The 16271-nt window shown below is 35.4% G+C and overlaps 2 protein-coding genes across 2 annotated transcripts; both read right to left on the reverse strand.

Moving 5' to 3' along the window:
• Positions 1 to 6188: 6188 nt before the first annotated feature.
• On the reverse strand, positions 6189 to 9250 carry LOC110660643 (rop guanine nucleotide exchange factor 3). The gene is made up of 8 exons (XM_058141933.1): positions 8919 to 9250; positions 8158 to 8660; positions 7947 to 8063; positions 7697 to 7851; positions 7541 to 7615; positions 7169 to 7462; positions 6726 to 7070; positions 6189 to 6648 (listed from the first exon to the last, which is right to left on the reverse strand). The coding sequence occupies exons 2-8, from the start codon at positions 8459 to 8461 to the stop codon at positions 6526 to 6528; spliced, it is 1413 nt and encodes a 470-aa protein (XP_057997916.1). The 5' UTR covers positions 8462 to 8660; positions 8919 to 9250; the 3' UTR covers positions 6189 to 6525.
• Positions 9251 to 10360: 1110 nt separating this feature from the next.
• On the reverse strand, positions 10361 to 12000 carry LOC110660597 (uncharacterized). The gene is made up of 4 exons (XM_021818945.2): positions 11922 to 12000; positions 11682 to 11820; positions 11127 to 11262; positions 10361 to 11028 (listed from the first exon to the last, which is right to left on the reverse strand). Exons 2-4 carry the CDS (start codon positions 11726 to 11728, stop codon positions 10870 to 10872), a joined length of 342 nt encoding a protein of 113 aa, XP_021674637.2. The 5' UTR covers positions 11729 to 11820; positions 11922 to 12000; the 3' UTR covers positions 10361 to 10869.
• Positions 12001 to 16271: the final 4271 nt, after the last annotated feature.

The following is a 16271-nucleotide window of genomic DNA, read 5'->3' on the forward strand; positions in this document are numbered from 1 at the left end:
GACGCGCTACATCGGAGCTCGGGTGTAGTGATAAATATGCAAGGGTGTAGGGTGTTCACCGAAAGCGACGCGCCATGCCGGTGCCCAGGTGTGGTGTTAAGTGAGCAAGGGTTTCCACATTATGGACGGGTGTGGGTAAAGAAGTTAGTCCATGTGACAGATAGTAGAACAAATAGTGGAACAGAACACAAGATAGACATAGAAAATAATAAAAGATATCATAGAAGGAGACCAATTAGGAAGGAGCAAGATAGGAGGAGGATCAGGGTTGGTACTTGGAATGTTGGATCATACAAGAAAATTAATGGAGCTTGTGGATACCTTGGAAAGGAGAAGGGTGAATATTGCTTGCATTTAGGAGACTAAATGGGTAGGAGAGAAAAGTAAGGAAGTGGGTAATTCAAGGTACAAACTGTGGTTTACCGGAAGGAGAGAAACAAGAACGGAATGGGTATAATCATAGACAGGACATTGAAAGACGCAGTAATAGCTGTGAAAAGAGTAGGAGATAGAATTATACTGGTAAAGCTAGTACTAGAAGGAGAAACAATAAATATAGTTAGTGCTTATGCGCCACAAATAGGACTAGACAGTGAGAGTAAACAAAGGTTTTCGGAAAATATGGATGATTTAATGCAAAGCATACCGAATGAAGAGAATGTTTTCATTGGTGGAGATTTGAATGGACATGTAGGAAGTGATAGACAAGGTTATGAGAATGTTCATGGAGGTTTTGGTTTTGGCAGTCGAAATGAGGAGGGAAAAAGCATCCTGGATTTTGCTATGGCATACGACCTAATACTAGCAAATACCTACTTTATAAAAAGAGAGTCACATTTAGTGACTTTCAAAAGTGGGCAACATAGAAGCCAAATCGACTTCCTCTTAACCAGGAAGACAAATAGAACTCTATGCAAGGATTGCAAGGTCATTCCAGGAGAGGCTTTAACAAGTCAATATCGGTTTGTGGTCTTGGATGTCTAGTTTAGGAACAATTCAAGCAAGGTCAGAAGAAATAGTGTAGCTCGAACAAAGTGGTGGGAGTTCAAAGGAATAAAGCAAGTGAAGTTCAAAAATGAGCTTCTCGAGTCCGAAGTATGGAACCTGGATATGGAGGTCAATGATATGTGGATACAGATGGCATCAAAGATTAGAGAAGTAGCTAGAAAAGTACTTGGAGAGTCTAAAGGACATGGACCACTCTCAAAAGAGAGATGATGGTGGAATGAGGAAGTACAAAAGGCAGTGAAGAGAAAAAGGGAATGGTATAAGAAATTACCTAAATGTGATAATAATGAGGCATATGAACAGTACAAGATAGCAAAGAAAGAGGCAAAAAAGGCAGTTAGTCAAGCAAGAGCACAGGCCTTTGAAAAGTTATATGAGAAACTTAGAACTAAAGAAGGGAAGAAAGATATTTATAGATTAGCAAGGAGTAGAAAAAGGAAATGTCAAGATCTCAATCAAGTTAGGTGCATTAAGGATAAAGAAAAAAAAGTGTTGGTGAAAGATGAGGACATTAAAGAAAGATGGAGAAATTATTTTAATGATCTCTTTAATAATAGTCAAAATGGTAATAGCGTAAATATAGATTATAGAACAATAGAAAAGAATATGAATTATACTAGAAGGATTCGATCTTTAGAAGTAAAGGAAGCACTTAAGAGAATGAAAGTGGGTAAAGCCAATGGACCCGATGAAATACCAATTGAAGTGTGGAAGTATTTGGGAGATATGGGAGTGGCATGGTTAACTAAATTATTTAATAAGATTATAAACTCAAAGAAAATGACTGATGAATGGAGGAAGAATATTTTAGTACCTATTTTTAAAAATAAGGAAGACATACAGAGTTGCTCAAACTATAGGGGAATTAAACTCATAAGCCATACTATGAAGTTGTGGGAGAGAATTGTGGAGTATCGACAACGTCATGATACTTCTATCTCTCTCAATCAATTTGATTTCATGCCCGGTCGTTCAACTATGGAAGCGATCTTTCTCATTAGAAGCTTGATGGAGAAATATAGAGATGTGAAGAAAGATCTACACATGGTTTTTATTGATTTGGAGAAGGCTTATGATAGTGTTCCAAGAGAGGTCTTATGGAATGTGTTAGAACAAAAGAGGGTATCTATTAGGTACATACAAGTATTGAGAGATATGTATGAAGGAGCAACTACTATTGTGCGCACAGTGGAAGGGGATACAAGAGATTTTCTGATCTCAATTGGATTACACCAAGGATCAGCCATAAGTCCTTACATTTTTACATTAGTTTTAGATGAAATGACGAAACATATACGAGAGAGTATTCCTTGGTACATGATGTTTGTGGATGATATTGTTCTGATAGATGAGACACGAGAAGGAGTCAATAGAAAGCTAGAAATTTGGAGAAGTACTCTAGAGTCAAAGGGTTTTAAGTTAAGTAGAACGAAGACAGAATACATGCATTGCAAGTTCAGTGAAGGCCAAACTGGTGATAGGGAAGGAGTCAGTTTGAATGGAGTGGTACTATCCCAAAGTAATCACTTTAAATATATAGGCTCAGTCTTTCAAGTAGATGGGGGATGCGAGGAGGATGTTAGTCATGGGATTAAAGCCGGATGGTTGAAGTGGAGACGTGCCACCGGAGTTTTATGTGATCGTAAGATTCCCAATAAATTAAAAGGAAAATTTTACCGTACAGCCATACGACCGGCTATGTTATATGGTAGTGAGTGTTGGGCACTGAAAGAGTCGTATGTATCTAAGATAAGAGTTGTAGAGATGAGAATGTTAAGGTGGATGAGTGGCCATACTAGACTAGATAAAGTCCGTAATGAGAGTATTAGAGAAAAGGTAGGAGTGATGCCAATTGAAGATAAGTTGAGAGAAGGGAGATTGAGGTGGTTTGGTCATGTGAAGCGTAGACATACGGAGGCTCCAGTTAGACAAGTAGAGCACATTAGATTAGAGGATAGAAAGAAAAAAATGGGTAGACTTAAATTGACTTGGAGGAGAGTAGTACAACATGACCTAGAAGTATTACACATTTCTGAGGATTTAACCCAAAATCGTTCAGAGTGGAAAAAGCGAATCCATATAGCCGACCCCAAATTTTTGGGATAAAGGCTTAGTTGAGTTGAGTTGTATTAATTTTTTATAATCGGAGTATTTTTAAGCATAAAAATTAGGTTTTTTATTTTAAAAAAAATATATTCTCTCGCAGCAAATAATATATTAAAAGTAAATAATTTTGAAAAATTTTTTCATCATTATAAATTATTAATTTAGAGAATTCAAGTTCTTAATGTATAAAATACCAATATTAAATATTAATAAATTTTAATTTTATGATGCTGACCAAATGGGGGAATATATAAATTCATATTTGCATTTCGTCCGGATTCATTTGATTCATTCTACCGTCTAAAAGGTTTTCAAACATGAAAATAATAATTATAAAAAAATAGCAGTGGTCATGAAACCATTGACTGGTAGCTGTTACCAATTTTGAAGAGTTAAGATTTGGTTAATTTAAAATTTTTTCAAGTTGGAGGGCAACTCATGTTACAAGGAATATCAATCATCAATGAATCATTGCAAACATAAGGCTGGCCTCAACTAAGAATGTAAACAAATCTAATTGAATTGAGCTTTGATTTATTAAACTTTTTTTGAGCTGGAATTAAATATTTATAAATTTAAATTTAATTCGTTCAGAAAATAAATTTTAAATGAATTTTATCAAGCTGAGTTTTTTATCGATTAAGTCTGAGCAGTTCATGAGTAGCTTAATTCACTTTACAAAGTAAATTTTTTATTTAGAATTACAAAATTTAAATATGTAATTTTGACTAGTTCCCGTATATTAAAAAAAAACTTAAAACATTAAATTAAAACTCTAAATAACTATATTTAATAAATACAATTTTATGTATTGATTATATTAAAATTTTGAATAATATATTATTTTTTAGAACATTTAAAATAAAATAATAAATATTTATAATATAATAAAATTTAATAATTAATATAAATATTTTTATAAATGAGTGTTTATAGATTTATTTAATGAGTTTGCGTGCGAGTGACTTACAAGCTTATAAATAAAGTTGACTCACGAGTCACGAGCCTTAATAAGTTGAATATTATAAAATTCGAGCTTAGCCCATTTTTTAAACGAGGTTAACTGAATTAAAGCAACCTATAAATAGTTTGGTTCATTTGCAATCTCTACAATATTAATAGTTACATTTGATTATCGAATTAAAAAATTAAATTTAAAATTATTAATATTAGAAAATTGAACGTAATTGATATTAAAAAAAATAATCCAATTAAATTGAATTGGATATTCTAATTTGATTTGGTTTGATAATCAATTTGATTTTAAAGGTAATAAGTGCGGTTCAGTTTTGATTTTTAAAATATTCAGCGAGATCATCATCATTTCCTTCATGATTAGTTTTCTCTGTACTTAATCTTGTGCAATTCTTGACTAGGTTTTAGGCTTTTGGAAAAAGAAACTAGATAAAAAAAATAATAATAATATTCTTTGCATAGAATTTTGGAGGATCAGTTTAAGTTATTAATTGTTGGGTACTAGTCACCAATTCGCCATGGATAATGAGAAGGGAGAAATGGGTGTCAGCGGTAATGGCACGCAGAGGATAATGTCTCAAAGATGATAACTGAAGCTCTCAAAAAGTGCTTGGGGAAAAATAAAGGAGATCATAATAAATGCAAGTCCAAGATTGATTGTTTCGATTCTTCCTCCTCTTCTATTTCCAATCCAAGAAAAACAATTGCCTCCTTTAAGGCTCAGGAGTGGTTCATTGACTGATATCTGAAGCAAGTACAGGTAATCATTTTCATTTTTTTTTAGTGTTTCTATTAATCTATATAATTATTTTATGTAATTGCTGTATGAATTGGACCTTTGAAGCAGTCAGGATCGCTGGTAATGCATGGTAACTTATGGGTTAATGAGTATTTTTTGCTCCTCTTATCCTTTCTGGTTTTCTTTTATGTCTCTGGATCTGATTTCTTTTCTGTTAAATAGAATCTTTTTTTATGTTTTTTGGTTCCTTTCTTTTCTTTTGAAGAATGACAAAATTGTTAAACTCAACCTTGATAAAATGAATGAAGAACAAATTGAACATGTCACTGAATTAACATATCCCTCAATTCAAACACTTCCTAACTATGACTTGGAACGTGCATCACACATCTCCCATCTAAAGCCATAGCAGACAACTATAGCACCATGACTTCAAGTTCAGAAGGTAGCTTTTGCTGGAGATCATTGCATCATCTTTAGCCTATTGGTAATTCCTTGTTTCCTTAAACTTTCACTTCCATCGTGGGCATCTAGACTTGAATAGTTTACGTAAAAGAAATGGTTCCATTCTATTTGGTTTTAAGAGCAGCCTCGCTACTGGGACCTCACTGCACAAACAAAGGACTTAAAGATAAAATGGATATGAGAACAAGAGATCAACCATCAATTATTATCATTAATATCCCTTGTGGTTTGAGTCATTTTCAAATAGGGTTCTATGTTTCTGTTTTGACAAACCAGTATTTTGTAGTTCAATCCATTAGAAAAACAAAATCCAAATCCGTTGGCTTTTTATATTTAATACTACTTTCACATGCTGCACAATTCATTCTGCAGACTGCAGACGATTCTTTCATGTTATGTCCATAATCCATACACTAAAATGAACACTTGAATAAATTTTGCAGTCTGGTAAGTAGAAACTTCTCCTTTCTGCAATCCACCTAAAGGAGTGCATCCCCGCTGAATTTTGCAGTCTAGTAGAACAATTAACCTTCAAAATTTCCAACAAAATCATACTTGATAGGTTCATGTGTATTTTTTGCTCCTACAGACTTCTTTTATCTCTATAACTTTGGTTTGAATCTGTCCTCGCCCACAACCTGCCAAAAAGGGAAGGACCTTTCCTTGAGAAGGTAGGAAAATCATAATTGAGATGGTGCACTCAATGCAATGGAACTTGGATATGGGTCTTTTGTCAAAATAAAATGTTCTCACTTTTACTTTTTTAATATAATATGCTTGGACTAAATCCCTTTTTTTTTTTTTGGGTACTCCCCTTACCCCCTAACTCTTCCTAAGCCAGGCTTGGGCAGCACAGCAGAGCAAATACAAGTATTGATAGCATAGCAAAAATGTGTTTTCATTAATATGTTTGTTCTCAGATCCTTTCTGGATTTGATTTCAACTCAGTTGAGGACAACTTTTCTGGTTTTGGAAGCTTTAGGTTGTTTCACTTGGGGGAAAATGTACAGATCTTACTTAAAATCAGTTGATTGAACTAATAATTTAGTTCGTACAGATATAACAAATACTGATTTAACTTTAGAAGCTAGTAAATAAAATTTCCCAGATTCATCTACCTGTTTTTTTTCCTCATAAAACTTGCATTCTACAAAAGTTGTTCATTGGTGGTAGGAGGAGAACTCCTGGACTAAGATACCCCTTGTTGATGTTTGAACTCATTTTTGAGGTTTCTATTGGCCTTGGTTTCTTACTGATTTATCTACAAAAAGAACATCTTCAATCCAAGCAACCATGTTGAATGCTAGGCCTTCTAAAACTCTTGAGTAGCTCTCTAAGATTGCTTGTCCCACATCCTGCAATATTTACATTCCCATTATTAGATTCATCACTGATGTACAGGAAATTGGGAATGAAATTTCACTTTACTTACCCGATTGTACTGTATCTTGCATGTGTCCAAGGATGTCTGTGAAAGTTCAGGATATCTCTGCTTCAAGCAGAAGAGCAAGCTGTCTGCTCTTTCTGCTAAAACATGATTTTTGTCAGTCTGATTAATGTCAGACATTAGGTCCTTCACGATCTCCCAAGATGATTTTGAGTGATTTAGGCAGGCTTTACGTCTCCATGTGTACATTGAAGCTTCTACTCGGTCTGCAAGCTCAAGTGCTTCATGCTCTGATGCTATATTGAGACAGTCAAGAATATGGTCAGGGGAAAATTTGTCTGTTGTACACATGTATCGGTAAATTATGTCCCCGAGACTCGCTCTTCCGCTCTGAATTTCCATTAGGACAAATTGTCAAAACACTGGATCAGCAATGTTTATATAAAGACCAAAGTGCCAATGATTTGATTAAGCAGGGAAGGGCTAACCTTCGGAAGAGATGCCATATATGTGTCTGGAATATCCATCTCAGCAAGAATACTACTATTAATGGCCATGGCCGCTTTGTGAATTTGATATGCACAGTCACGTTTGTGTCTCAAGTGCTTCCTTGACTTCTCAGAGATACCTCTAGGAGGAACACATGGAACTGGCACCCACCACTTCTCCTCTTTCCGCTGAACAATAACTCTGCGAAATGAACCTGAAAGAGTTGAATTTGATGACATGCTTCCCTGTTCTGCATACCAGAATTCTGTATCTTGGAAACCATCCAATATTTCCTGTCAAACAAAGACAATGCGTGTTACTGTAACCTATGATCTTTGAAAGAAAACTGAGCAAAAGAAAGTACGTCTTACAATGAGCATTGAGTCGAGCTTTCTTAATGCGGGAAGGTTGATGTAAATGTCTGATCGTGGTCTGCTCTCCATGACCTTAAAAGCCAATGAATCATTTTAGAAACAAGAGAACATAATAAATTCTTGAATTCTCGGTTACGGATTACAAAACTATACCTCCAGAGCTGTTCCATCTTTTAGATTCTGCGACTTGGGGATAAATTCTACAATGTAATCACAAACAGAAAGAAGACAGTCCATTTCTCTCTTCCACATGGCCTTTTTCTCAGGATTCAGTGGCTCTAACCTCAAATTCTGTCCAAACACAGTTGCTGCGGAAAGTAAAACAGTTTAGCAATAACAGAAGGGGAAAACAAGAACCTTTTATTTTCATGGTTTACTGTCGTTGTGTTTAAAATATACATACCATAGAGATTGGTCATGGAATTTGAGATTGTGACTGCCGTGCAGACGCCTTTGCCACTTCCTGACATGTCTTCACCAAGCAAAAGTTTTGCGAATCTTTCTTTCATCATCTCTAGTTCTGCCAGATTTTTTCATTATAGCTAAGCAAAACTCATTACCTATAGAACCATGTGCCACCAAAAAAGGGTCAAACTTTGCAGATGTAAGCTCACCTGGATCTACTGATTCATGATCATCGATAATTTGCTTTCGTTGCTTCATACCTAGCCTTCCAAGCACAGGCTGATTATGTGGTGAGGATTTGTTTGCCGGCCAGTGACAAGGAGAAGGTTCACTTGAATAGCTGCTATCGTCTATAGGGTCAGAGACGGCCGAGGTCACTGAATAAATCCGGCGAAAGAAGAAAGAATCGCCACTGGTTGTTGAGAACCCTGAAGTTTCAGTTTGATCCAGAGAAGAAGGTGAAGGATGATAACCCAGATCAGAACTATCATCATAATTCGATGAAGATTCCATTTGAGGCTTAATTATTGTCAGTGGAGGCCTACTTGCTGAACTCTCTACTCTGAGAAGATAATCATAGAAGTGTCACAAATTTTGTTGGTGGAGCCTCTTTTTGATCTATAGAGAAATAAAATAGAATGGTGGGAATTGAGTAGTCGAATCTGATACTTTGGCCCGGGAATTGGCTTGAATTGCAGAATTTTATTCACTACTGGGAGAAGAAAAAAAGACATTATCAAAGAAAAGAAAAGAAAAAGAAGTGTTCATCTTTGTTGCTACAAAAAGCAAAAGGGGTTACTCATAGGTCGTTATTGTTTTCAGAAACGCAAATAATTCACTGAAAACACTGAAAGGTTCATAAGCGAAAGCAGTCTTTGGTAAAATTAATAATTCCTTTTTGGAACAAGGCAAACAGAAATTGAAAATCTTAAGGCAACGGTCTAACATTCCTTTAATTCCTTTAACTTACCTTTAATGTGCACAAGATTTGAATTTGAGCAGTTGATGCTGGTATGTGGCTGATTACCGTTACAAACAGTTCCCTCCTCCTATCCTATGCTTCTCTTTCTCTCATGTAACCTTTTCTTTCCAAAAGAAACACTTTCTTTGAGCAAACCCATATCGCCATTATCAAAGAAATGGAAAGCTATCAGCCGTCTGATTGTGGATCGCTGATCTCAGAACAAGAAAGATGGAAAGGGAAGACCCAGTTGCAGAATTGGCAGTGTTTCACCAGAGAACATGCAGAAGTTCGTCTTAGTTGGACGTGAACATTAGTGGGTTAGTGGGGTTTTATATCGTTATTGTACGCGGGTAATGACTACGTGAGAAATAATATATTTTTATAGAGGAAATTCAACAAATAATTTGAATTATTTTAATTGGAAATCAACCCTCTTGAGCACCTACTAATATCATTTGATTCGCATTAGCAGCTGTGATGCTTTGTGAGGACCTGGTTGGTCAATCATAGCCATCTAATTAATACTCAACATGAGGTATTACTAGGTGTTTTTTGGCATATGCTTCTTAGCAAAAATACATGAGTTCTAATTTCTATAAACATAGAAAAGATGAGTATTTATGTTTAAGTAAATATTATTTTTTAATATTCTCAATGTAATTAGTAATTTTCCGAAGTACACTGGTGGATGAACCATTGGCTGTATCATTTGGGGGGCAATGAATAAACTAGAAATGAGGAGAAATGGAATTCAAGACTTGCCTACCTTATTAGAGAAATTTATTCTAGATGACAAGGGATGCATTAGGGAGTGAATTCATTAATCAAGAATTACAACTACCTATTAATAGAATTTTTAGGCCAGTGATTTGGCAAATATATGGCATCATAATCCAAGATGTAAGTGAGCCATGAGCATTACTGGATTAAAATTAAGTCACTTTATAGGTGTTATGAATCGGAGAGTTTTCAGCAACAAAATGATCTAATTCACTTGAACATTCGTCTTTATTTCCTAAGTTGATAGGACCAGTGAATCAAATTTCAAATTAAACATTGCAGCTCATTGTAACTATAAATTAAATAAGCCATTGGGAGGCTAAAATCAAGTTTAACTGCTCAAACCTAATTGAAAAATCGCCAAACGTGTAAATATAGGTCTCATGTTTCAAGAATTTAATTAGATGCAGTGGTTAGCTTGGTGGGGGGTTGGCTTAGATGATGACTTCTTAACTCTCATTTTAGACAAATTCTCAAAGAAAAAATATTAGTTGAAGAGAAAGTCAGTTTCCTGCTAATATTATTTAGAAGAATCAAGTGATTTCTGAAAATAGCTACTGACATAGACGTGCTTCCCTTTTCCCAAATTAGAGTTTCATGCTCATTTCAATTTGCCTATGGAAGTTTGATAGGGTGGGGAAATAATAGAAATAAAGAATAGAAGTATCTTCAGATCAAATATTTCTCTATGAAGCAAATGCATGAACAAACTTTTATGTAGCAAAACAATAGTAAGTCTACTCACCCATAACAATTACTAAAACAATATATCTTCTTGCCCATGAAGTTACTGAGCAAAGTTGATCAATCATTCAAGGACTCTTCAATTGTAAGTCTTGTGCCCATACAGTTACCTAACAAAGTTAAGTTCCAAACAAGGATCAACAGAAATAGATTATTCAAGAGCTTCACTCTAGGCCAATAACAAATGGGAAGAGAATACATTACTCAGCTGGTTGGTCTTATTGAGTCTGAGCCATCAAGTGTCTGTCAATAGTATACCCCCTGTTGTCTAATCACATTAACAGACCTAAAATTCTATGTATGGCAAGGCTATGGCCTATAAGCAATAAATTCTACTCTGCCAAGTCTTAAGCAAAATGTTATCCTAATCTCAAGGGTAGAATCTATCTTTGCTGATTTCTTTACAAAGTTTAGCTTCTCATTAGAATGCCTTCTAATTTTCCTTTGGCTTACTCTTGGATATCAATTGATTACAATAAAAATACAACCTTGACCATGAAGACTTCAAGTGATTGATAATACATCTGCATAATGATTGTCTTGGTTCATTCACTGGCGCCATGAACGCCCTTGTCTCCATAAGCAGTTCTTTCTGTAAATATGGTGATTATATCCTCTTTCAGCGAGCCAACCCACTACCACATTACAAACATCAGAAATTTTGATAAATTTCATAAACATGGAACTTACATTGGTAATGAATTTGAGTCCAATTTTTATCTCTCCTTTGTAAGTGTCATCTTCAAGCACCACATTGTATGGAACTGGTTTTACTTCTAGAATTCCCTTATCAATTCCATCAGCTATTATTCCTCCAAGGTAAATTCTAAATCACACAAAAAAAATATTGCTAAACTGAAAAATATATAACAGCAAAAGTTTAAAAAGAGATGAGAAACTCATCATTACATTGTTATTTACACCTACAGGAAATTATTATGAAATGAATTGTACGTTGCAAAATACGTTTGTGTAAGAACAATCACTCTCACAGGTTCTCTTCCCTCTAATTCTATCCATTTCATAACCTCGAGACATAAGAGTGATATCATTGTCCAGTTTAAAACTTAGAATATTGATTTTCTTGTTCCACATAAAATTTAAAGAAATATCAAATTTCAAGAATCTGATTTGGCAATGTCTTCTTTGTGCTTGATAATCCCTTAACAACAATTTTACAATATCGAGATTTCAAAATTTAAGTACCAAAGAATAAATTCTAGATTAGAATTATTTAATATTTACATTGTTTCACCGACAAATCCGCCATATGTGAAGAATTCCTTATCCATGATTCTGAATTTTAGATGGGTCAAGTGTTTCCAATCAATTAGTGGAAATTCAAACCTGAATTTCTCATTCCACCATGCTTGTTTGTCCTTACCTGCATGATGAAACTCAGGCACTAGGATGCGTCAACAAACTAGTAATTAAGCTATAGGAGTTATTTGTAAATAAACCAAAGATGAAAAACAGGATGTAAACCTGATGATACTTTGCTTTCATGTACTTTGTTTCCACATTGTGTGATGACATAATAGGCTGGTGTTCCTATAACAAATGATCAAACTGAGACAACCCGTAATCACAAACACATATTTCAGAAAAAAGGAAACTCTAGCAACTTTCAGGGAGAAAGATCCATCAGAAAACATAACACTGTAGATCATAGCTGGAAGCAAGAACAAAGAGTTACCAACAAGATTTGTGTGTCTAATGCCTTTGGCTTGAACAAGTAGCACTTCAAGGATTCCTTTTTCCATTTCTGAACAGTTACACCCGGCATGCATGTAACAGCAAGCAACTGTTCATGTGATTGCCAGGGATAAAGAGAAGGAGAATGTGGTTTCACAAGAAAAGGCCATGGAGCTATATTGGATTTAAGAAATTAATTACAGGGGAGTTTCTAAGGTTCATTTAATTCAACAATTGCTTCATTGGTATCTGAATTCAAAGCTGTCATATGAAAAGAGATTTAAATAAGTAATTAAACCTAATTTAAATGAACCCAAAATTAATCTACTTTAAAGCAATAAAAACATAAGTTACATACATCTTTATTACAAGATCATATTACAACAGATAATTTATTGTGTTCTAAGAGTGAAATGAAAAGAAAGAAAAAAAAATCAGCTTTTTACAGGGTTAAAATTTACATATTCAAGCTTTCTTCGCATGGCTTGGTGTCTTGAACTTCATCTAATTGCATCTTTAATGAGATTCAGAATTTTATTATATATGTTCCATACAAGTTATAAAATCAAGAAATTAAAAAAAAAAAAAATGCACAAAAAGAGTGGCGTCTTAAAGTTCAAACTTTTTTCAAGTGTCAACTAAAACTCAAGTGGATCAACAAGTATCTTTTAGTTTAAATTCCAGATTCATTCATCCTTTCCATATTACCAATATACTCCTTTCCAGACGGCTAACTCCTAACTGGCAATTCGCTCACTAAAATAACATAATTCAACAGCCATTTCAAATTTATCAGGACTAACACAAGTGAACTAAAGTCCATCATTGCAATTCATAATTCAGGATCATCATTTAATCATTTCTATAATTGTCCAAACAAAAATCATGACTTGAGAAGGTTGAACACATAAAAAGTGTAACACCCCTGATTTTTTATATATTATTATTGGGCTTCGTGTAGGTATCCTCAATTCGCGGAAATTCGACAGTTGTCCGGATCTGTGAATTTCCTACGCATGCACTACCGGAAAAGTCTCTGAATTGGTTCGAGGTTTTGGCTACCCCACCATTGTCAGGCATCCCGAGCGCGTTCCCGAAGTCGGAATTGGCAAAGGTAAACCCGAACCTTGTTTTTTCGTAATTTTCTAGTGCTTAAATAGGATTAAAAATCCATAAAATATTCGTGGTAGCTTAGAAAATTACGATTCTTTTTGCAATAGCTTAGTAATATTTCTAAGGACCGCGGGGCAGAGTTTTATAATTTTTAGAGCTTATTTGAGTAGTTTTTGCAAAAATGATCAATTATAAGGACTAAATTGAAATTTTACATATTGTGATGAATGATTGATTTGATGGGCCCAGGAGGGGCTGTGTGATGTGATTGAGTTGTGGATATATGGATTGTGGATATAGAAGTGTGTTTTGAGCCCTTTTGCAGGTTGGGTAGGTCCTAGGTATAGGGGAGACTCTGCCGGATTTTCGGCACGACTTAGGACGTATTGGGTCTTTTCTTGATTTGTATTAGGTCATTTGTATTAAATAATTGTAATATAATTGTCAGGTGAGCCGATGACCTTCTTCCTCCGCCGCCACAGTGATTGCCGTCAAGTCTGTGAGTAAAATATTAATTTTAATTGTAATTTCGATATTATTATATGTTCAGCATGCCCATGCATCACTTATATGCATATATTTATGTAGTTAAACTCTAGGCACGATTTATGTTGCATTCATAATCATAAAGTGCCATGAATGTTGTTGCGTAATTTGGAGGCGGTGTGCGTGCGTTGGCGTGCGTGTGATGTGGTGTGGACTATGGATAGGACGGGTAGACACGGCTTGAGTTCTTCATTGGGACCCGGTCCTTCGGGTAGACACGGCTTGAGTTCTTCGTTGGGACCCCGATTTGGTATTTAAGTGGAAGTCCGAGCTGAGTTCTTCGCTGGCACCAGGTTGGATTTAAGAGAGCTGTATAGGGGATCAGCTCCCATATATTATGATTGATGTTACAGGGTGTGTGAGTGCTCCAAATTACCTTTTTGATGTTATGATGTGAAAATGATGTGGATGTTGCATTTCACTCTACAGGGTGCATTAGATTTAGATAGTTATAGAGATTATGGTTAAAATTGATATTTTACTCTCTGAGTCGAACGCTCACTCCTGTTCAATATTTTTCCTCAGGCTACAGGAGGATTTTATTGTGGTTAACCTGCTTTTCTCCTTCGCAGGTTGTTTATCAATAGTTTTGTAATTTTATTTACTCCTAGAATTTCCGCATGTGTTAGAAATATTTAAATGATTCGGGTCTGTAATATAAATTGTCATGTGGACCTGTAAAATTATATGCATGTTTGATGGATTGGATGAGGGAGCTGAGCTCCCATTTATTTTTATGCCGATATGAGTATGTGGAGGGTGAGCTGAGCTCCCCAATTGACTATATATTGTGTTTACAGGTCGGGTGAGTCGAAAACTCCCCGTTGGTAAGTCCATTTTATGGCTGGACTCTGTCCGTTTGTTTTCTTGAAATTGGGCCCAAATGGGCCTTAGAGTTGGGTAAATGAATAGTTAAGGCTTACTACGGGCCTCGGGGGCTTTAGGCTGGCCCAGGTCCTAGTGCCGGTCCGGCCCATAGGTTGGGTCGTGACAAATGTGGTATCAGAGCTTAGGCTCCAGATTCATAGGGAAAATTATCTAAGTGTTGAGAAGAGTCTACTAGGAGTCACATGCGGAGTATAGGATTCTGTTTCGTCTTTTCCTGTAATTCTTTGTTTCTAGATTCTACGTTATACCTCGGGAAATATAAGATTACCTCAGTTAGTGTCTTGATTTTCGTGGAGTACACAGAAATGTGAAATAGAGTTAGTAGACATGTGAGGTCTATCATGAGGATACGTACTCCAAGAAATGTTATATTTTTGTCAGTATGGGTTTAAATGGTGTGCCCATTTCGTGTAAGGCACGAGTACATAAAAGTGAGTCTTAAAAGTACAGTTGCCCTAGATAAGGATGAGGATACCACTCTGGCGGTCATCGGTAGATGACCAGTCATAATAAGTTTGTGATAATAGAAGATTCAGGAGAGATAAGAAATTAGGAGACCTAGTCTGTCAGGACGTATCGTAGTAACTATACAATGTTCTCGATGTCTGCTCTGTAAGCTGCAGATTATAGTACCGATATGAGATTATTGTGTAGAGCTGCGTACTTCCCTGTAGTGCTTATGATGAGGATGTTGCAGATCTACTGTTTTGGTACAAGAATACCATAACGAGTTCTATATCTCAGAAGAGTTGGGAACTCCTAGTTAGGGGTCTAGAGTTAGAATATTGAGAGGTCACAGTGGGGTGATAACAATAGTCAGTGACACAGTTAACATATCATGAGCTATAGTTACAATAAGAATTGCCATCGGACACTGCAGGTTTGGATTAGTTGCAAAGTAAAGGTGACACCTATAGAGTGAGATTATCTAGTATTCAGTATGGAATTTTGGATAGTTTTTGCAGTATGACAAACATTTGGTTAGAACTTAGTGAGAATAGTATACCTTGTGTGTATCAGTATGAAATAAAGTACAACCCTACTACCTAGGGAAAGTACGAACTATGAATTGATGATTCACGAGCTATAATATGATAGGAGAGTCATTAATTTGACATGGTTTTGGGCAAGGTGGTAAATGTAGTATCTTTGTTGCAGCAAGTTAGGGTATAGTCCTATCTTTTCAGAAGGGATCGAAAGTTATTACTAATAATGGTGACCAACAAAATAGTGCCCCAGATGGGACTGTAGAGTGTGGTAGAGAGAAGTTGGCTCAGGTATCCTGCGGAGGATGCAAGTTCTATTATAGGAATCATATATAATCAGATCACGATGGATGTAAATCCTTTGAATTGGATGACAGGTTTGGGTGCCCGGAACCTTAAGTTTTGGCTAATTGAGTAAACAAGGATAATAATAATAATAACAAATAAATAAAATTACTACAGAATCAGTTCTCGAGGTGGTAAGGGTATTATGTAAGCTAAAGGATAAGAATAGAGATCATACAATAAAAGTATGACTGTAATTTGCTGAGTTCCTTTCTAATTTCAAATTATTCAAAACAATAGTATAATCTAATTATAATAGTGT

This window comes from Hevea brasiliensis, chromosome 2 (assembly GCF_030052815.1).
Source record: "Hevea brasiliensis isolate MT/VB/25A 57/8 chromosome 2, ASM3005281v1, whole genome shotgun sequence".
Classification (NCBI taxonomy): domain Eukaryota; kingdom Viridiplantae; phylum Streptophyta; class Magnoliopsida; order Malpighiales; family Euphorbiaceae; genus Hevea; species Hevea brasiliensis.

Bases quoted from the DNA above. Each gene is read 5' to 3' on its own strand.
- LOC110660597 (XM_021818945.2), bottom strand. From the start codon at position 11,728: ATGGATAAGGAATTCTTCACATATGGCGGATTTGTCGGTGAAACAAT. The intron at 11,263-11,681 runs GTAAATATTAAA...TGTGTGATTTAG, and splicing joins GGATTTGTCGGTGAAACAAT to AATTTACCTTGGAGGAATAA. The intron at 11,029-11,126 runs GTAAGTTCCATG...CCATATTTACAG, and splicing joins GACTCAAATTCATTACCAAT to AAAGAACTGCTTATGGAGAC.
- LOC110660643 (XM_058141933.1), bottom strand. From the start codon at position 8,461: ATGGAATCTTCATCGAATTATGATGATAGTTCTGATCTGGGTTATCAT. The intron at 7,616-7,696 runs GTATAGTTTTGT...TTGGCTTTTAAG, and splicing joins AAGATGGAACAGCTCTGGAG to GTCATGGAGAGCAGACCACG. The intron at 7,463-7,540 runs GTAAGACGTACT...TTTGTTTGACAG, and splicing joins AGCTCGACTCAATGCTCATT to GAAATATTGGATGGTTTCCA.